Source organism: Arvicola amphibius, chromosome 2 (assembly GCF_903992535.2).
Source record: "Arvicola amphibius chromosome 2, mArvAmp1.2, whole genome shotgun sequence".
NCBI lineage: Eukaryota > Metazoa > Chordata > Mammalia > Rodentia > Cricetidae > Arvicola > Arvicola amphibius.
In genome coordinates this window covers 80,932,784-80,954,991 of record NC_052048.2, presented here as the reverse complement: position 1 = coordinate 80,954,991, position 22,208 = coordinate 80,932,784, and the positions used below count along the sequence as shown (strand labels likewise).

The 22,208-nt window shown below is 39.0% G+C and overlaps 1 protein-coding gene across 1 annotated transcript in view; it reads left to right on the top strand.

Moving 5' to 3' along the window:
• Prdm5 (PR/SET domain 5) overlaps positions 1-22,208 on the top strand; it is a 172,068-nt gene that overhangs the window by 44,963 nt on the left and 104,897 nt on the right. The window contains exon 3 of the mRNA XM_038319175.1: positions 4,076-4,198. Within this exon, the coding sequence (XP_038175103.1) occupies positions 4,076-4,198 (123 nt within the window). The remainder of the gene's footprint in view (positions 1-4,075; positions 4,199-22,208) is intronic.

The window sequence follows — 22,208 nt, the reverse complement described above, 5'->3', positions numbered from 1 at the left end:
GGTGCATACCTGTGATAGCAAATATGGACATATTTTTTCTTCCTCTTGGACACTTGAAAAGCAAAATAATTATTGAACAGGAGCTGGAAACAGTAGCATTGCCATTTGGGTACAGTCTTCAATGATGGAGGAGCCAGGCACAGAGAGATGTGAAACAGCCCGATTTTGTCTTCTACTTTTCATAGGGTGTCTTTCCCTTTGACTTTAGGCAACTGCTTTGTGTTGCTAGTGTAGGAAAGCTGGATAAATCTTGAACTGAGATGATTTCAATATGAAATGTTGACGTCATTATGGGCCTGCTTTGTAGAAACTGTCTTAAGTGGGGCAGTAATAAGTTGTTTCACTTCCTTGAAATTTTAAGTAAAAGGCGTTGGGAGACTAGTTTTGTGCTTTGGCTGCGAAGCATACAAGCTGTTGGGATATGGAATAAGAGGTGTTTTTAGTTTTCTTTGTTAGATGTCAAAAATGTTGAATATATAACCTCAGGGCTCATTATCAAATTAAGACAGTTAAATGGATACTTTAATAGTAGCTATCTGCCTAGGGTGCCTTGACTGCCTTGTGCTGAAAGAGCAAGGATGTCTCCTTCAGAGGGTGTGTCATCAAGTGAACTGTGAGAGGGACAAGAAGATGCAGTCTTATGAGCAGGTAATGCAACAATGTGACAAGGGCAGGAAGATGCAGTCTTAGGAATAGGTAATGCAGTGGTTTCACAGGAGCTGCAGACTGCAGGGCAACGCAAAGCTCAGTAATGGGTCAAGAAGGGATGCTTAACAGTCTGTGAGTGCAGGTAATTGCAATAAGATGGGCATTGACTCTGCTACCAAACAAAGGTAGGTTTTCAAATATAAATATTTGGGCAGTGTACAGTAATTTCTTACCATTATTTTTGTTATGAGATTATAAATAACAGTAAGTATAAATTGTTTAATTAAAAATAATACATTTCAGAAGAATTTCAATAAGAAGTTGTGTATTTCTCTTAAGATAGAATATTGTATAAGGATAAATCAGCTGAAAAATGTGTCCGTCTGGTGAACCAAAAATGAAAGCAGGTTGCTAATACTAAGTGGGTTAATTTCTTTTTCTACCTTTGTGATAAAATACCCTAACAAAAGCAACTTAATGAGGCAGGCCTTTGTTTGTCTCCCATTTTAGAGTATAGTCCATTATGACTGGCAAGATGTTGCTGGTCACATGGCATCCACAGTCAGGAACAGAGAGCGATGGATGCATGTTGTTGCTCAGGTTTCTTTCCCCACTTCTATAGTCCAGGATCCCAGCCCAGGAAATGGTACCACCCACAGTGCAGTTTCTCACTGCAGTTAACGTAATCAGTATAATTTTTGATAGTCATGCCCAGAAGCAGTCTTTCAGATAATTGTAGATTCTATCAAGTTGACAGTTAATACTAATCATTATATTGACTGAAAATAGTTGGAGCCTAGGGTCCTGAGACGAAACTGGAATAAAAAGAACAGTCCTACTCCTTAAATTTGCTTATTATAGTAAACCTGAGAAAGTTTTGTTAAGGTCTGTCCTCTTTGCATTGAGTTCAAATGTCAAGCACATCTGATCACATTATAAAATACAGAGTAATGGATGTATTACTGAGGCTCCCATGACTAAGTCCCTGACTAGGCCCCCCTTCAAGCTGAGATGGCATTGACAAGCACATGTTCCCATGTTCTTTTACTCATTGATAGGTTATTTGGATTTTAGCAATAGTTAGGATTTTAAATTATAGTTTCTTTAAGAAAATATTATTTTCAGCTATGTAGCAGGATGTCTACTTGCTGCGAGTTATTTTAAAACTGTAGATGGTATTGAAGGGAAGGATTTTATGCCACACATCTACAGTTGTTACTGTGTTAAATGAAACTTCTCTTTGAGTGGTAGGTATACAGTGTGTTTTAAACCCAGCAGAACATTATTGCTGCTGGTTATTTTTTTATTTATTTATTTGTATTCTCCTTGGGGCAGTGAGGCTTGAAGCAGGGAGGCAGAACAAATTTCAGTACCAGTTTGGTTTTTGTTTTGTTAGAATTATAACTAATTCTCACAATACTGACCTAAGTATTTAAGAGACACACAAGGCTTTTAGCAGTTAAAATACTGAAAATTAAATTTCTGCTTTCTAGCGATCATTGCAAATCTCTTTAGAGATACTGTAAGGATTATTGAAAATTGTTTGGCTTTGGAAAGCAACAGCTCTTTGAACAACAGCAGATATCAGGCAATAGGAACAGGCTAGCTGATTTTTTTTTCTTCTCTACAATATATGTGAGAAACTTGAAATTTCACCCTTTTTTTTGCCATCATCCAACAGATGAGTTTTAAATAGAATTTTGGGTGGAAATTATTGAACGTACCCTGTGGGGACTGTGTAGGTGGCTTCTCGGGCTGTATGTTTGTGGGTGGCTTGTCATCTGCCAGTTGATCCCAATGTCGATCACTTTCTCAGGTGTGCTTATCACATCCTCTTCAGCCTTTCTCCTCTTCCTTGTGTACGTCAAGCTCATTTTCAAAACTCAGAGCTTTCTGCTGCTTTTACTTGCTGCTCTGTTTGGAAATCATTCTCCAGCTGCTTGTCCCCTTTAGAGCACTTGAGTTAGAGCCACCTCATCAAAAATGCTTACCTGGCCTTTCCTCTATGACTTACTTTTCTAGAGTCTGCTTGATTTTTCTTCATGGTCTTCATAGTAATATGAAGTTTCATTCTATGTTTGTTTACTCTGAAGTGCTGTGAGCTCAGAGACTTAGTCTGTTTTGTTTGTTGAAACATTCTTAGTCCTGGGCAATACAGGACTCAGCAGAAGTTTGTTGAATAAATGTGTAGATGTGCCATGAAAGATACATGTCCCATGCATTTGGTGTTCTTGGATGTTTCTCTTACCTCATTTGTATTTCTAGTGCATTTCTAGATTTTACATTTGTGTCATGTGAGTTGCATACCATTCATTTTTGTATATCCTCTGCTGGATTAAATATTTATTTTAGGTGTACATCCTCTGCTGGATTAAAATATTTATTTTATTTTAGGGGTATGGTTGTTTTTGCTTACATTATGTCTATATATCACTTGTGTCCATTGCCCAAAGAGGCTAGAAGAGGGTGTCACATCTGTACAAGGGGAATTATAGGGGGTTGTTAGCCACTATGTGGGTGCTGAGAATTGGATCTGCATTCGCTGAAATCTTTCCATCTCTTCTCTGCTGGATTTCAGCTATACATATACACAAGTGGAGGTTGCTGTCTGTATGTTGTTAAAGATGGCCAGCATAACCAATAATGGAGGATGGAGACAGTAGATTCCAAGTGTTTTGAGTTCAAGAGCATTCAATGGACTGATTCATTCTTTTCCCCTCTTTCGCCCCTTTCTTCCTTCCTTCCTTCCTTCCTTCCTTCCTTCTTTCCTTCCTTCTTTCCTTTCTTCTTTCCTTCTTTCTTCTTTCCTTCCATCTGTTGCGTCTTTCTCTATTAAAATATTATGTTTGACCTGCAAGATTTATGGCTAGAGACTAAGTAAAATGCAATAAATAAAAAATATTGTTCCAAAAAATTCATGAGTACATTGTTTAAAAGACAAAATGGAGTCTGTTTTCTTTATCCCATGAGCTGTCACACCTCCTAGTTGGATCAGTCAGTTCCCCCTTCTTCAGATAATTCTCTAAACAGATGGAAAGAGAATTGAAAGAGATTGCCTTGACTCCGCTTATCTCACTTGGGAGGTAGTGCTGCTCTCTTCCATGGAGACACAAGATGGATTGATTGTGTTATGATTGTCTCCTGAACAACTGTGATTGTCACGTGTATATTCAAATACACCTGCAAAAAAGGACACAGAAAACATGATATGTCTCTGAGATTTGAGAACAGTTGTGAGTCATGTAGACATCTGCCAAATTAAATAGTAGTCTTTTTTTATACATATGTTTAAGTCATGAGTGCTGTTAGTTTAAACTTATTCAATGCTTATCAATAAAAAGATGTATACATCAGGAAAAATGTCGTATTCCAGCCTTGGTAAATTTAGTATGATTAATATGATTTTTTTTTGTTTGTTTTGTTTTAGGTTCGTGGGAGCAAGGGAGAAGTTCTGTACATTTTGGATGCTACCAACCCGAGACACTCCAACTGGCTTCGCTTTGTTCATGAGGCACCATCTCAGGAGCGGAAGAACCTGGCTGCCATTCAAGTGAGCTTGTTGGCTTTGTATTTGTACAGTGCACCATAAGAATAATAAATTAATTTATGGCTCTACTCTGTGTTATCAGCTTATTTCCCCGTGATCAGCTTCAAACAACAGTACCTAAGTCTTAAAAACAGAGAAAATTATCATAGTCTTCATATGTAGGAAAAAGCAACTGAACTGTCAGCTAAAACCAGATCACTGGCTTTATGGGAATTCTTGGAGGAAATGATTTACATGGTTTGATACTGTGCTTGGCAAAGCTTGCCTTCAAATACTTTTATTTTCTTAAGCAATTTTTTTTTTTGGTTTGCTAGCTGCTCTGGCTCTTTGTACTCTGCTATTGATTATTCTTTGAGAAAGGCCCACAGTCCAACTGAGGCCCATGGGGATCATGTGTTTTTGAGACTTTTTCAGATAAACAGATCTGGTGGGATACATTTAAGTATCTCTCTGTGCAGATCTTTTAGAAACATTTGGCTCATGAAATAGTAGACATTGGCAAATGCAAAATCTGCAGAGAGGATGTCTCAATTTGAATCCAAGAACCTAAAGCTCCTGTAGAGCTAGGAAGGCTGCTTTGAACAAGCTGAAGACATGGTGTTTCTCTTATGGTGACCAAGCAGTGTTGCAGCGTTGTGTTCTCTTCAGATCTTCAACTGATTGGATGAAGTCCACTCATATTGTGGTAGTTAGTATTCCTTAATTAAGCCCACTGATTCAGATTTTACTCTCATCTGAAACTGTTTTCATAAAAACACACAGCATATGGTTTAATCAGCTGTCAGCCACTACATGCCCAGTTGGCCGATCCATAAAAACAATTCCACAAGTAGGATCACATCTTGCTGAATTCTGTGTCATTGTATAGCAGTATACTGCCACACAAAACATTTGGTGCCTGTACAGACTATGAGGTGAACTTAGGAATTGTCCAATGGCAATACAGGCAAAAGGAAAAGAGGCAATTATAGAGTGAGCCTATAAATAAAAGACCAGTCAGAAAAACCAAGAGAAGTAAGGCACACCATGGGGTGATGATAAACTGACTCATCCCATGCAAAGCTTCCTTTTCTGACTCTGAACTGCAGAAGTCAAGAAGCCATGGCTGACAGAAACGAGAAGGGAAGGAAGATAACCGGGCAAACTGTCTATACTCTTCTGTGTGTGACATTTGCTTATAGAAATTTATTGTTTGCTTTATCCTAAACCAGCTGTGGTGAGGGGAAAATCCACAGCACTAAGTTTAATTTCATGAAAAAATACAGTCATCTGGTGTTCAATTTCCTATCCTCAGCTAAACAATTTCTCCTTTAATATGAGGGTTAGGAAAGCTGTATTTCCCTGTATGGACACATAGAATTGACTCTAATAGGGTCCCGAATGAGAGTGTCCCAGACACTCAGTGGCCACTTGCCTTCCCCCATGGGAGCAGTATCCCTTTCCTTGAGAGAGTTTAGGAGTCTGTGAAAGAAAGAAAATGGTTGCCGTTGTGTTTCCTCCACACATAACTGATGACTTAAGAAGGGCATCAAGGTAAGGGCAGGATTAGAATATGACAAGAGCCTCTGAGAAACGTCACCATTGATTTAATTAGGGTCTAAATCTGTTCAGAGGCCACTGCAAGGATATTGTTGAGGAAGCAAAGACACTAGCTTCTTTTCTTTTAGTATTGCTTTGCCCTTTCTTAGTGGGAATGGATGTACCATTACTTGGTTTTGTCAAGGTATACATAAGAACCTTATTAGCTCCCTTGAGGTAACAGCTTTCTCACTTGAACAGTAGCTGTAGTAACCTGTTGAGGCTTCAAGATCACATTTGAGTAAGGGTCAAAGAGCATAATAGTTAGGTCTCATGACTGAAAACAAAGCCAGACTTCTAATTGGCAAGAATGCTCTCCTGAGAGTTGCATTCCAGAAACTCTGAGTGGTAAGACACGAGCGTAATGTTTCCTGCATTACATTATGAATCACTTGCATTCCAAGTTGCATCTGAAATTTCGGGTATTCAGGAAATTTTTTATTTGAGCTGTATGCCCTAGGAGTAGAGTAAATGAGAAACATTTGTGGTTATGTGGCTTGCTTGGTGGAAAACGTCAATACTTGGTCCAATTTTTTTTGGACAAGGGATTAAGAATTTCAGGTCTGTTTTAGCAAATGATTGGAACTCCTTCATGGAAGCTCAATTATATTTGTAGGTTTGCGATTTATTTGATTTTTGGAAATTTGCTTTGGAAATGATGATTAAATAGCTAAATTGCCGAAGAAGGATCCAGGGAGCAAATATTTCTTCCCACGTGAACCCTTTGCAGAATAATCAGTTGAATTGTGTATTTAAACTTTGGAAACGTTTCCAACTTAGACTAGAAAGTTCTGAATATGAAAGATGTGTCTGTAAGTGATGTGGAAGCCCTCTTAAACATCTGAAGAGCGGTGACTCTTCTCAGAGTTACTTTTGTGCCTCTAAATGATACATGTGTATAGTATTTGATAAAGTATGGTAAGTCAGTGTTTTATAGGCTTATAAAAACCTTTGTTCTGATTTTTAAATAGAGAACCATTTAGTTAAAATTACTCAGCTAAAATAGTGAGTTACGCTATTTGGAAAAGAAACTGAATTTTTTGTATTTTTCAAGGTACCATACTTCATGCTCCTCTGTATCCCATCTTTTGAGGTCTTTGTTGTATTTTTCAAAATTGGAGGTACATTTGATGGTGAGTTTTGGATTATTGATTGTGGTTGTCACTGAGATAGTAAGAAGATATAAACGGAGTAATTGAATGAATTTACTAACTGAATACTAGAATTAGGTATATTTTCTGCTTTGTCAATAGATGTTGGGATTTTTAGGGAAGTTTCTATTCAGAGAAAACCACTACTCCAATATATTGTAGCTTCTCAGAAAGTGATCCAAGATAAAAACATGAAGGCCTACATTTCATCAGTGAATTACAAAGTATTCAAATGACTCTTTGTCATTTATTTTACCCAATGTATATTGTGAAGGTTCTGCAGTCTACTGATTCACAAATCTGAAGGACAGGAGTGGCCTTAGAACGCTGATCTGGTCATCTTGATTATCTTTGTCATCAGTTGAACTCTGACATGATTTAAAAAGACAGCTTAGCAACAGAGCAATGGACAAAGAGGCTCCTATGTAGTTGTGGGGTTGGCTGTAGAGGTTCGTGACATTGGGAAACTACAGAGTCCAGGCAAAGAGCGTGTGTACAAGATTTGAGTGTGAACTTCCTTTTAACCAAGAGCTTTGTAGTTGATGTTCATAGACAGCTTGACAGTGGCTATGTCTGTCATTTGATTGATTTGTGCTACAGCCCTTCACACTGTCTTATGTTTAATTAATTGGGCATTTGTCTGACTGACATGCCTATGGCTTCTCCAGCTGGCTTGAGATGGTCATATTTAATAGCCTGGCATGAACAAAGATAATAGCAGTAATGTATTCTGGCTTCCTTCCCTGATGTCAGTTGAGGTCCTTGAGATGGGTCTTTACACATTTTCTATGGTATCGTCTTTCCATTCAGAGGCAAGAACAGAAAGGGCATAGTCATTTTTACTGACGGTTATTCCAGTTCTTCCCCAGCTGGGCTGTGAGAACTTCCCCCAACTCCATTCAGTTCCCATTTCTATATTTTGGAATAAAATACAATTTCATAGATCTTACCTTTTCCTTTATATTTTAAAATTGTATATTATTAAGTACATATTCATTTATAGTGATATCTTTGCCTATACTATGTTTCAGCTCATAAAAATTCTAATGCTATGTATATAATGTTGACATAGAATCATTCTTTGAAACACTTTGCTCCTTAATATAGGGTTTAGCTCATTATTAAAACCCATATGGTAGCCTCATGATAATTTTTACTCTCAGGAAGTCCATTTGTGAGTGTAACCAAAGCAGAGAAGCACACAGAAGTGATTTTCCATAAATTATATACATCAAATTATTATTAAACCTTACCACATTTATCAGTTTTTTGCTTCAGTGCATCCCAAGATCAAATACATCTCTCTATGTTATTGTTGAAAATAAATGAACGAAAATCCTGTACTAGATTGGTGAACAAACCTAAAGCCACACTACGTGATGTTCAAATGGCAGAACAATGTTAGAACCCTGTTGGCCCCTTAGTCTGCCGATATCTCTATGTGCAGTATCTGCCAGTTCCAGAAATTCCACACTTTATTATACTTTTGCTATTTTTTTAAATCTCAGAAATAGTAATGTTCTTTATTTAAAGCCAGGAAATAGTTTTCATAGCCAATTCCTTTAAATCTAGTGTTGGATAGAAATCTTGGGCATGATGGGGCTGGAGTTGTTGCTCATTTGGCAAAGTGAGTGCCTGAAACCCTTAAGGCTGTGGCTTCTTCCCCCATCACTGTGTAAATTAGATGTAGTGGAACAGGCTTATAATCCTAGGATTTAGGAGATGGAGGAAGGAGGGCCAGAATTAAAGATCATCCCCGGTAATCTAGAACATGTGAGGGCATTTTAGACTACCCATGTGAGATACTGTCAGGAATAGCAATTCCTAGGGATATTGGAAGAATTGAACTTAGTAGCTAGGTTACCCCAGTTTATAATATTTGAACTTATTAGATGAGGTAATCTTAAAACATTCGATTTCCACCAAGTCGTATTCTTATGGTACATACCCTGTCACATTGGGTTTAATAATAAAGATGGCACTGATGCTAAGAACTAGTTAATGGGAATGTGTATATGATAGGCACGGTGCTTTCCATTTTGCATGTATCATGTGCTTTAATCCTAATAGCTTTTCCCAAATGCTGGTACGACTCGAGCTCAGGTTGCCAGGGTATGGGAGTGTGGGAAGAAGACTTTGTTATGTGTACTGTGTCATCCACTTTTATTATTTGAATTCTTCCGGTAGAGAGATGGGGTAAACATATAGTCAGGTTTTATCTGGAAGACTTGGTGGAATTCTTGTACATTTTAGAGCCTTGTTTTACATAGGCTTTCAATGTTTTATTTTCAAAAGGCCCCGGGGCACCTGCAAGGCACATGCTGTGTCCCTGAGCTGCTCCATGAGTGCTGTGACATGTGCAGCTCTACAGGCCTGAGCGGTGGCCGATTTCCCATCTGCGAGACTTACAGGAAACCATAGCTGAGAAGCTGCGTGAGACTTATGGCACTGATTAGGGAGCACGTCAGTTAAGATGACATCACTGTGCAGACTATAAGTTGTCTGTTTTAATGTTTGAAAATACACTACAGTTTAAACTAATCTTTAAATGCATGTCCGGGAGGGGAGAGGATGGAAGGGGAGCAGAGAAGAATATATAGCTCAGTAAAATCAATAAAAATAATAAAAAAAAATGCATCCTCCTATTTTGATTGTTAAGAAAGGGGATACAAATAATAGTCCTTTATCTTGACCTTGTGATGTCACACATCACATTACATTACAAAGACACCTGCTCTCTCTCCTTTCTCCAGGCTTAGAGAATGGACCCATCTGCTTTTAGAAGCAGGATTTTCTGCCTCCGGGTGTAAGTGAAACTTATTGATGCCCTTGTCTCCAGGCATGTTTGCCTCTCCTTCCTCCTGCTACATCCACTTCTTTAACTCCAATGTGCTGTTCTCCCCATGCTCCCCTGACTTCTTCCACCTTCTGTAGTTAGATTTTCCTCAGGTCCCAGTGGACTGTGCCATGAAACCACTGGATGTTTCTCTACATCCTTTGAATAAATTATGCAGTAACTTCCAGTGCCATTACCCATTTCTGTCTTCAGACACTCTTTTTCTTACATCCCCCATCCTCTCAGCTACTCTTTACTAATCCGTTTTAAAGCTAAGTCATTCAGAACTGTTGTTGACCATTGAATTACTTAGAATTTGTTAAGAATGGAAAATTGAGCCACAACCCATTTTTGTAGCTCCTTGTGTTTTCCTAAGTGATGTTATTGCTTTTTGCTGTCTTATTAGTTTAAAACAAGGATGCATATGGTAGAGTGCTCGACCTTGGACTATATAATCTCAAGCACAACTGTGTGTTATGTGAAATATACCATTTAGGCACAGTGTTTCAGCACTTGATCCAAGCTGGAATCCGGCCTTGGCTGGGGCCTTGGTGTACTTCTTGAATCCATCTCTACTGCCTATATTCTATTTCTCTCTTGATGGCAGAAGCAGTGTGAACCAGTGCCTCACTGTCCTACCTCCAGACTTTCCTACTTTGAGGGACTGGCAGTGCCACCTGGAATTAGAAGCCAGAATACACTTTTTTTGAAGTCGTTCTGGTCAGAAATTTGATCACAGCAGTAAGAAAGGTAACTAATTTAGGAAAAGAGGAGGTGGGAAGAAGGAGACACATGTGTTTAGGTAACTCTAATAAGATGTGGAACAGTAAATATATTGGGAATGATAATATATAATTAAAGTACAATCCATTCTCTGATGGAGTTTAGCACAAATCAAGGATTCAGATAAATAAATTCAGATGTAGTAAGAGAGAGGATTGAGCAGCCTGGGACCTGTGGTTCAGGGCTCTGGTGTGGTTATGTAGCTGAAACACTTCTTTCTTAATGTGATATAAACCATTATATGATCAGTTATAGAAAGCTAACACTATTGGGAAGCCATGCAATTTACATTTCAAACATTTTCTTCATCAAATTTTTGATTCACAACCAAAACCTTTTTCATCCTCAGTATAGTTTCTCACAAAATTTTCTACTGTATCCTAATATAATGTAACAAGCAGAGAATCACCTTCTGCCTGAGATGAACATCCCAGCGTCACTTAGCTCCGTTCACACCCAGGAGCCACGCTGTGGGGCTAGAAGAAGTGAGTGTGCAGGGCAGTGCAGTCTGTCTTCGCCTATGTATCTACAAAACCGCTCCTCAAGCTTCCAATTCTTATAGCACTCTTTTCTTCTAAAGTTTTTTGGTCTTAGACAAATTATTAAAATTTAATAATTTAATGTGCATTAAATTTTTTTCATTAAAAAATGAAGTATAGTTTTATTTATTTATTTTATTTTTCTTCTAGCAGAGCCGTGGTTTGTTTCTTTTGCTTTTAATTCACAACAGTCTCAGTGAGTATCAGGGAAGGATGTCTGTATTTGCTTAGGATCTACAACTGGTGCCACTTTGTTCACAGGCTTGGCTTGTAAGACTGCATCCGTTCTTCTGGACAGTGTGAACTGTTCCCTGCTGTGCAGTGGCTCAACAGCCATGATTCTAAAGGATACAGAGTCTCTGCACTTGTGCCTACATAGTGTTATCTGAATGTGAAGTTGATTTTTCTGCCTTTTTCATTACTATTAACACAACTTGTCCTTTTCTCACCTCATGTCGATTCTTGCTTTGTTTGTTGTTTATTTTCAGGACAAGGTCTTGCCCGTAGCCCAGGCTTGCCTCTAACTCAAGATGCTTCTTTGATGCATCAACTCCCTATGCACACCAAGTGCTGGTAAAAGAGGTGCACATTATGGCAGCTGCTTGTTTTGTCTTTATTTATTATAGATAAGGTGTTGCTTTGTAGCTGAGGCTGTTCTTGAATTTCTGATGTTTCCTACTACCCTATGAGCACTAGGGTTACGGTATTACTATCATGTCTGGAAAAAGCTCTAGTAGTTTATAGTTATAAAGTCTTACTCCTGTTTGCATGAGTATAGCTGCCAGGTTGAACGCTTTACCCACGTGGTATCCACAGGGAAAGATTTCACTGCAGCTGTGTGCTTTCCTGGCAGAAAGAGCATTACTTAGGCTCAGTGAGGACGTTCGCAGCTTTTTCCTGCATGTGTCTCATGGTATTACCACTGGAATCCCATGTGTCAGTAGGTGTCATTTGCTCGGATATAATTACAGGGGAGAGAGTTCAAGGGCCTTCACAGTCACATGGCAGCTTGTAGTAGTTAGATTAAAATACTTTACTGATAATAGTATAGCTCATCTTTAACATATTTTGTTGTCAGATTAATGTTGTAGATATATGTTATTAATTTTACTGTAGAATGTTTTCCTAATGTTTCTCATCTTTAGACATGGTGTTTATATGCAGCTTGAGACTTATTCAGAGGGTTAGGAAAGAGGGACTAAGTGAGATGATAGCAGGTATCAAATTCTTGTTATCGTATTAGTTTTCTTTCCTTTCATCTTTTGTCTTTTCATGCACATAACTATTGAGTAGTAGTTCAACAACCTCCCCACCCTAGGGTAAAGCATGCATTCGTAAGCTGATTTTCTTGTGCTTGGATTATGGCATGATCACTTTAGCTGGATGGTGTGGATTTTTACGGCTTACTGCCTTTGCAATTGAATAATTGTGCCTTTGCCAAGTGTACCATCATGGTTTCCCTTGATCTACACGTGGACAGCAGCCTGCCAGTAAGTAAACAAGAAGCGAGTTATGTCACAGACAGATGCAGCTGAAGTACCAAGCACCTGTCCCTCGTCTGGAGTTATGTTTATTTGTACACAGTGGGGATTAATATTTTCCTTTGAGAGAAGGTAGAGTTACTTTTGCTGTTTCCAAATAGCGCAAATGACCTTAGGTGCATGAGTTCATTAAGTCCACTCCAGTTGAGACCTGGTGCTTGAGTAGGGATGATAGGAAAATTGTCAGGAAAGGCTGAGTATTTTTGCCGTTGAAAGGAGGTAGAGGATTTCAAAGAATGAGTCTTTTTAAAAGATGTATTTATTTACTTATTTAATTTTTTTTGTGTGTGCATGCATGTATGCATATGCATGCTATATGCATGTTGATACCTGAGGAGGCCAGAAAAGAGACTATTAGATTCCCTGGGGCTGGAGTTCCAGGCAATCATGAGCTGCCTGATATGGGTGCTGGCAGTTGAATTCGAGCCCTTTGAAAAAGCATCAACTACTTATCCACTGAACCATATTTCCAGCCCTGAAAATTAGATTTCTCTCCTAAACTTCCGGGAATGAGTCTGTCCATTAGTTGATAGACTCAGAAAGAACTCAACAGGAGGCAATTTGAGTTAATTTGGTTATAATCACTGCCACAGTATAGTAGGCATTATGAAAGAATTCATCAAATGATGGCTTAAATTACTCAGTAATTTTGGAGAAGAGGACTCTAAATCTTAAAGGGTTGCATATTCTAGCTTCTCATTTCATCCTGGTTTGATTGTGTTCTTAGTTTATGTCAATCTTTCCTAAGTTGGACAAAGTTTGAGAGCCAAAGTTTTATGAGCACGTTTTCTTCTGCTCCATTGACTTAACATTCTGTCACTTGTGACCAACAGCTCAAGCCTAACAAAGGAGGAGGTAAGTCCAACATCAGTGCTTTGTAGCTGAAATAGAGGCCCTGGGTGATAAGGAGCCTTGCTCAATTGACAGTCTAGGACCAGGAAGGTAAAGGTAGAAGAGCTGCTTCTAGACTCCTCTGTAAACATTATTCCCATAAAGCACACACGAGTGCCTACTCTATAGAGTATCTTAAGGCTAATTGCTGGAAGTTAAACACCTCCTGACCATGAGGTCAAGGTCACATAGTCTACAGAAAAATGTAAGCTCTGTAGATAAGTCATCTTCTACAAGAGTTACCCCTCCACTTTGGCTGGAGATACTAAATGATTCAGCCCATTTATTAAACAATAGTAATTGGCTTTAAAATGATGAATTGACCATCTTCTTGGGTTTATGTGTGAAAGTTCAAATGCAAATTTATGTGTGTAGGGAACATGTTGAGTCAAAACAACAACAAAACTAGCTGTTCTTTTGTTGTTGTTAATTGCAAAACCTTAAGAATTCTAAATGAGGACAGCATCTACAGACTTTGGGATAAATTTTGACCCTTTGACTCATCCTCAACACTTCGATGCTCATTTTCCATATACAGTCTGTCAAGATTTATTGGGAGTTTGACTGCTTCTCACTGCCTCCACGGTTCTAGTATATAGTCCTTACTAGTAGACTCATCAGTGGATTGTTGTAAGAGCCATTCTTCAAATAAAGGAAAATACAGCTTCCCTCTGTCACCCTAAGCATTTTACTGCTTACTTTTTATAAAATATTGAACAACTTCTATGAGAATTGCTAATACTTGATGACTGCTCAGAGGAAATCAACTTTTTAGGAAATTCATATAGCACATTAGAAATTTTTGAATCATGTGAGTTAAATGTAAAATTTATAGAAATAAATTGTCAGAAAGTTCTCACTTGAAGGGAAGCAAGTTTATATGGAAAATCCCAAATTAAAAGGATTTATATGAATTTAGTAGATCAGATAGGCTAAACTGACAGTCTAGGAGCAGCAGAGTAAAGGTAGAAGAGCTGCCCCTAGACTCCTATATAAGCATTATTCCCATGAAGCACACCATGATGCCGCATGTGTCTAGGAAAGAGCAGAGAAGTTGGGTCTCTTCATAGACTCATCAGCTATGTGACCAATAGCTCAACTTCTACAAACATTAGTGTCCTCTTCTGTAAAGTGGCTATATTAATAAATATATAAATGCTTTACAGCATACATTTTTTATATTTTAATAAATATAATTAGAATATATTAATACATACTGTTCCATGGGATTACTGGAAAGATTAAAAGTGTTAATATCTACAAGATTATTAACGTGCCACCCCATCATATGCTTAATAACCAGGAATGTTAGCTATTGGTTTATTTGTTTAATGTATTTGTAATTATGTGTATTGGTGCTTGTGTTTGTGTGGAGTATGTGCATGTGCATGCATGTACCCACAGAAGTGAGAAGAGGGCATGGAATTCTTTCGAGCAGGAATTACACACAGTTGTGAAGCCGCTCATATAGGTGCTTGGAAACTAATTACAGTACTCGGTGACAGAAGTATATGTGTTAAACCACAGAGCCATCTCCCTGCTATTATAGTCTTAACATAAATTTGAAAGCTAGTGGTTAAAATATTCACTCTTTTCTTTTTTTAATAAATAAATTTATTTATTTATTTTTATTTTTTGGTTTTTCGAGACAGGGTTTCTCTGCAGCTTTTTTAGAGCCTGTCCTGGAACTAGCTCTTGTAGACCAGGCTGGCCTCGAACTCACAGAGATCCGCCTGCCTCCGCCTCCCGAGTGCTGGGATTAAAGGCGTGCGCCACCACTGCCCAGCATAATAAATAAATTTATTAAACATCAAAATACATATGTTCATCGATATTCTGAAGATAAAAAAGTTAAGTGTGTTAATAATCACCATTTTACTTTTCAGAATGATTTTTTATATTTATTTATTTTTTTTAGTATATTAAAAATTTCTGCCTCCTCCCTGCCTCCCATTTACCTCCCCCTCCCCCCTCCACCCCCCCTCCCTCTCCTGTCTGAAGAGCAGTAAAGGTTCTTTGTTCTGTGGGAAGTCCAAGTTCCTCCCCCATCCATCCAGGTCTAGGAAGGTGAGCATCCAAAAAGGCTAGCCCCCCGCCCCAAAGCCAGTATGTGTAGTAGGATCAAAATCTAGTGCCATTGTCCTTGGCTTCTCAGCAGCCCTCATTGTCGGCCATATTCAGGGAGTCTGGTTTTATCCCGTGCTTTTTCAGTCTCAGTCCAGCTGGCCTTGGTGAGCTCCTATTAGATCAGCTCCACCATCTCGGTGGGTGGGAGCATCCCTCGCATTCCTGACTTCCTTGCTCATGTTCTCCCTCCTTCTGCTCCTCATTTGGACCTTGGGTGCTCAGTCCGGTACACCAATGTGGGTCTCAGTCTCTATCTCCATCCATCGCCAGATGAAGCTTCTATGGTGATATGCAAGATATTCATCAATATGGCTATAGGAAAGGGCCATTTCAGGCTCCCTCTCCTCAGCTGCCCAAGGAACTAGCTGGGGGCATCTCCCTGGATACCTGGGAACCCCTCTAGAGTCAAGTCTCTTGACAACCCTAAAATGCCTCCCTTAATTAAGATATATACTTCCCTGCTCCCATATCCATCCTTCCTGTATCCCAACCATCCCATTCACCCAAGCTCTCCCCATCCTCCCCTTTACACATTTCTCTCCCCATCTTCCCTTACCCCCATCCCACCCCACCCCCATGTTCCCAGTTTTTGCCCGGCAATCTTGACTACTTCCAATCTCCAGGAGGATAACTATCTGTTTTGCTTTGGGTTCACCTTCTTATTTATCTTCTCTAGGATCACTAATTATAGGCTTGATGACATTTATTTATGGCTAGAAACCAATTATGAGTGAGTACATCTCATGTTCATCTCTTTGGGTCTTGGTTACCTCACTCAGAATAGTGTTTTCTATTTCCATCCATTTGCATGCAAAATTCAAGATGTCATTTTTTTTTTTTTAATCGCTGGGTAGTACTCTAACATGTATATATTCCACACTTTCTTCATCCATTCTTCCACTGAAGGGCATCTAGGTTGTTTCCAGGTTCTGGCTATTACAAATAATGCTGATATGAACATAGTTGAACAAATGCTTTTGTAGTATGATAGGGCATCTCTTGGGTATATTCCCTAGAGTGGAATTGCTGGGTCCTAGGGTAGGTTGATCCCCGATTTCCTGAGAAACCTCCACACTGCTTTCCAAAGCAGTTGCACAATTTTGGCATTCCCACCAGCAATGGATGAGTGTACCCCTTACTCCACATCCTCTCCAGCAAAGGCTATCATTGGTGTTTTTGATTTTAGCCAATCTGACAGGTGTAAAATGGTATCTCAAATTTGTTTTGATTTGCATTTCCCTGATCACTAAGGAGGTTGAGCATTACCTTAAGTGTCTTTTGGCCATTTGAACTTCTTCTGTTGAGAGTTCTCTGTTCAGTTCAGTGCCACATTTTTTAAATTGGTTAATTAGCATTCTAAAGTCTAGTCTCTTGAGTTCCTTATATATTTTGGAGACCAGACCTTTGTCTGTTGCGGGGTTGGTGAAGATCTTTTCCCAGTCAGGAGGCTGCCTTTTTGTCTTAGTGACAGTATCCTTTTGCTTTACAGAAGCTGCTCAGCTTCAGGAGGTCCCATTTATTCAATGTTGCCCTTAATGTCTGTGCTGCTGGGGTTATACGTAGGAAGCGGTCTCCTGTGCCCATATGTTGTAGAGTACTTCCCACTTTCTCCTCTATCAAGCTCAGTGTGTTCAGATTAATATTGAGGTCTTTAATCCATTTGGACTTGAGTTTTGTGCATGGTGATAGATATGGATCTACTTTCATTCTTCTACAGGTTGACATCCAGTTATGCCAGCACCATTTGTTGAAGATGCCTTCTTTCTTCCATTGTGTACTTTTAGCTCCTTTATCAAAAATCAGGTGTTCATAGGTTTATGGGTTAAGATCCGGGTCTTCTGTTCGATTCCATTGGTCAGCTTCTCTGTTTTTATGCCAATACCAAGCTGTTTTCAATACTGTAGCTCTGTAATAGAGTTTGAAGTCAGGGATGGTAATGCCTCCAGAAGTTCCTTTATTGTATAAGATTTTTTTGACTATCCTGGGTTTCTTGTTTTTCCATATAAAGTTGATTATTGTCCTCTCAAGATCTGTGAAGAATTTTGATGGGACCTTGATGGGGTTGCATTGAATCTATAGATTGCTTTTCTAGAATTGCCATTTTTACTATGTTGATCCTCCCAATCCAAGTCAAGGGGGATCCTTCCATTTTCTGGTATCCTCTTCAATTTCTTTCTTCAAAGACTTAAAGTCCTTGTCAAATAGATCCTTTACTTCCTTGGTTAGAGTTACCCCAAGATATTTTATGCTATTTGTGGCTATCGTGAAAGGTGATACTTCTCTGATTTCCCTTTCTGCTTCCTTATCCTTTGTGCATAGGAGGGCAACTGATTTTTTGGAGTTGATCTTGTATCCTGCCATGTTACTGAAGGAGTTTATCAGCTGTACGAGTTCTTTGGTGGAGTTTTTGGGGTCGCATGTGTACACTATCATATCATCTGAAAGTAACAAAAGTTTAACTTCTTTCCAATTAGAATCCCCTTGATCCCCTTATGTTGTCTTATTGCTATTGTTAGAACTTCAAGCACTATATTGAAGAAATAGGGAGAGAGTGGACAGCCTGTTTCAACAAATCAAGGTTGCTTTGGCAAGGCTATCTTTATTAATCTTTTCTTGACTAAGTTACTCTTAGCCAAAAATTGAATCTGTTTCCATTCTCCCCCAACCAGACCTCTGAAGCACCTAGCATTCGATAATTTCTGCTCACCAGTTAGCATACTAGCTAACGTGCTGCTATGGCTTGGTTTCTTCTGACTTCTGCTAACCTAGACCTGAGGTGATCAGTCACATGGTTTGCCTTCAACTGAGAAATCTCTCACGGCGTGAAGTTTTCAGTGTTAACAGTTGGAGAGTTCTAGGCAAGACAGATGGCAGGTAGACCTAACCAGATACTCAGGATGCTCTCCAGGGTCATATTCTCAACTAGGTTTTCCTATCATGGATACTAGTTGGGTCCACCCTCTACCTGGCAGTCTCCTGGCCCAAAGAAGAAGTGAACTATCCTAGTTTGCATCATCTTATGATGATAAACTCAGAGCAAACACAACTTCTAGGAAGGAAGGGCATTTTTTGGTTTACATTTTACGTCATGGAGTGGGGCAGAAGCTTAAGGCCAAACCTGAAGGGAGGAACTGAGGCAGAGGTCATGGAGATGCTGCATATTAGCTTACTTCTGATAGCTTGTTCAGCCTTCTTTCTTTTACAACCCAGCACAACCTGCCAAAGGTGTGACACTGCCCACTGTGGATGGAGCCCTCCCACATCAACCATTAATAAAGAAACATATCCCACAGTTTTGCCGGCAGACCAATCTGATGGGAGCACTTTCTCAATAGAAGTTCCCTTTCCATATGGTTCTGGTTTGTGTCATGTTGACATAGACTAGAAGCACAGGAACTCTTAACATTCAGAACCAGTTATGTTCCCAAGTATCTTGATAAACTCTCAGAATCTGAATCCACTTCTTTTTCTGGTCCCCAGCAGCATAAATGAAGGGACCCTCTTTTATGCAGTCCCCAGTACGCTTCTGAAAAAGAATGAAGAAAACCCTGCCTTAGAGTAATTATGAAGAAGCCTCTCAACTCCCCACATCTTTTGAGAAACAGTTTATCTTCAGCCAAAAATGCTTTTATAGTAGAACAAAATAAAGTCCTGTTTTCATCTGTTCTACTATGAAAGTAACAGAAGAAAATTACAAAACCCTTGGATTGTCTGCCTTTAGAAATGAGCCCTCATTTATACACAAGTCTCTTACTATTTTAGACATTGCCTTAGCTAGGGTCAAATATTGCTGTCATAGGCACCATGACCAGAAACAACTTGGGGAAGAAAGGATTTATTTGCTGTATGTTTCCATATCACTGTGCATTATTGAAGGAATCAGGAGAGGAATTCAGACGGGTACAAATCTGGAGACATGAGCTGATGCAGTAGCCCTGGAAGAGTGGTATGTAGTGATGAGATGAGCAGGCCTGCTTTTCATCCTGCCCGGCTCCCACTCGGCTAGCTTTACACCCGAAATAACAACACACAAACTGTATTCATTTAAACACTACCTAGCCCATTAGCTCTAGCCTTTTACTGACTAACTCTCACATCTTGCTTAACCCATATTTAATAATCTGTGAAGCACCACAAAGTGGTGGTTTACCAGGAAAGATTCAGCATGTCTGACCTGGTAGCTGGCTTCATGGTGACTCTCTCAGAGAGGAGAGGCATGGCGTCTACATCACTGCCTTCTACCCAGCATTCTGTTCTGTTTACTCCACCTACCTAATTTTCTGTCCTATCAAAGGGCCAAGGCAGTTTCTTTATTAACCAATGAAAGTAACACATAATAGACAGATGACCTTCCTCCATCAGTGGTGCTTACTGACTTGCTCCTTGTGGCTTTCTCAGCCTGCTTTCTTATAGAACTCAAGACCACCTGCTCTAGAGTGGCCCTACCCACCATGATCTGAGCCTTCCCATATTAACTGCTAGTTAAGAAAATACTCTACAATTTTGCCTGCAGTCTGATCTTACAGAGGCATTTTCTCAATTAAGATAATCTCCTCTCAGATAAAATTAGCCAGCACAGACATGCTGGTCTAGATATCTATAGTTATATAATATCTATCTTCATTTCTGTCTTTCTATACTAATAAAGGTTGATAAATCTTTAAAAAACAGTTGTTAGAAATTTAACTTTTTTTTAACTGGTTGGGCATTTAGGATTTTGTAACATTCTGGTATTATAGATAGTTTATAGGAGAAGCAATTTGCCAAATGTCAGGTGCAAGTAAAATCAAGCAAAATGAGAAGAGACACTAACAAAAAACATTCAAAGCTATGAACAGTAATGGAAGAGATCATAGTTAAAATTGCTTGCTATATGATATATCAATTAGCTTGCAAAAGCTAATGGTTTGGGAATATTTTTGAGGAGAGTATGGTCTTGAAGAAATTTATAAATTTCTGGCCCTATAACCTGAAACCTTAGGCAAGGCATAAACTGTCTTAGCACTCAGCTAGAGTCCCAAGAAAGTGAACTCTCAAAATATAAATAGCAGGTAAGATTCCTGCATGGAGGGACTATGTTGATGAGACTAAGCCCTGAGCAGAAATAATAAGTATAATAAAGAGAAAGTTGAGGGTCAGAATGTCAGAAGAGGCCTACTAATAATAGGAAGTTGGTGTTGAGTCTCAGTGCATTACAGCCATACTCATTTTCTAAAATAGATTTTTATTCTTCATGTGAGTATGTCTGGCTGAGTGTGAGCATGTGCTTATATGTGTGCAAGTGCCTGTGGGGACAAAGCTATTGGGTCCTCTGGATCTGGTGTTCCAGGCAGTTGTTAGCTGCTGAGTAGTCTCTCTATTCCCTAGATCTGTGCCCCTTCCATCCTTCCCACTGCAGTGCAAGAGATGATAAGGCACTGAGTGAGCCTGCAGGTTAGGAAAACAGCTCCACAAGGCTCCAGAAATAGTGATATGGCAGGTTCTGACAGAGCTTGGAAAGGGAATAAATCCATGATAAAAATTTCAGGAATTGGGATGACATTAAAAATTAGTACAGTGTAGCTATTAGGTTCGTTTTGTTCCAGATGTTAATTTTCTGGTTAGTTGTCATTTGTGACCTGTGGTCAGGCACTATGTAGTAAGGAACATGTGGTGGAAGCAGAAGAAGGGACTGGGAGGTCCCTTTGAGGGCAATACCCCAATCAACTTCCTATGACTCGATTGTGCCTTGTAAAGGCTCCACCCTCCTGATAGCATCACATGCTAGAGATCAACCCTTTATGTGGTGGACATTCAAGATCCCAAGGAAATTAGGAGGGTGGTCTTAACAACATGGTCGCAAACACATAGGAGGAGACTCTAGGCCTTGGTAATTGTGTGAATGGAGAAGGGTTTTCCCATTCCTTACACTGCTGTGTGTTAATGCCTTTAACTGCATTTCTTTTATATTATAAGGTGGCTGAGCACATCAGGTTGTGAAAGGCTGCCACTGCTTTTTATTAAAAATCTAGTGAATATTAAACCCGATTTCATTATAGAGCCTCCCAATAAACATGCATCCCTTAAAGTTATAGTTTAATATAGTGTTATCTTATTTTAAAATCAAAGATTATTTATTGCTATACCAACTATCACAAAATGACTGATGTACCAGAAAGCAGTTTCAATTAGCTTTTATGCTTATAGATCAGATAAGCACAGAGATTTATGGTTCTGTCCGAGTCTTCATAAGGCAAGTCTTCAAGTGCTTGGAGAAACTGAGACTGGGAAGGTCTGGTTTTGATTTAGTCTCTTCTATCAATTGTGACTGTGTCTTTTTGTTTCTTATTTGTGTCACATCAAGAGGAGTAGTTTATAAAGATTGCTTCAGTTTTCCTAATTAGAAATACCTATGTTCTGGAGGTATGGACGATCTGAAATATGGTCTTATCAAATGTTACTAACACAAATTGAATCTTTGTGTTTTCTCTCTTCTGTTTTGGTGAATAATGATAATCATTTCTGTTTTTCTCCAGGGAACTCTTTAAATGTATATTTGGATTTTTAAATTACAAATATACTTAAAAA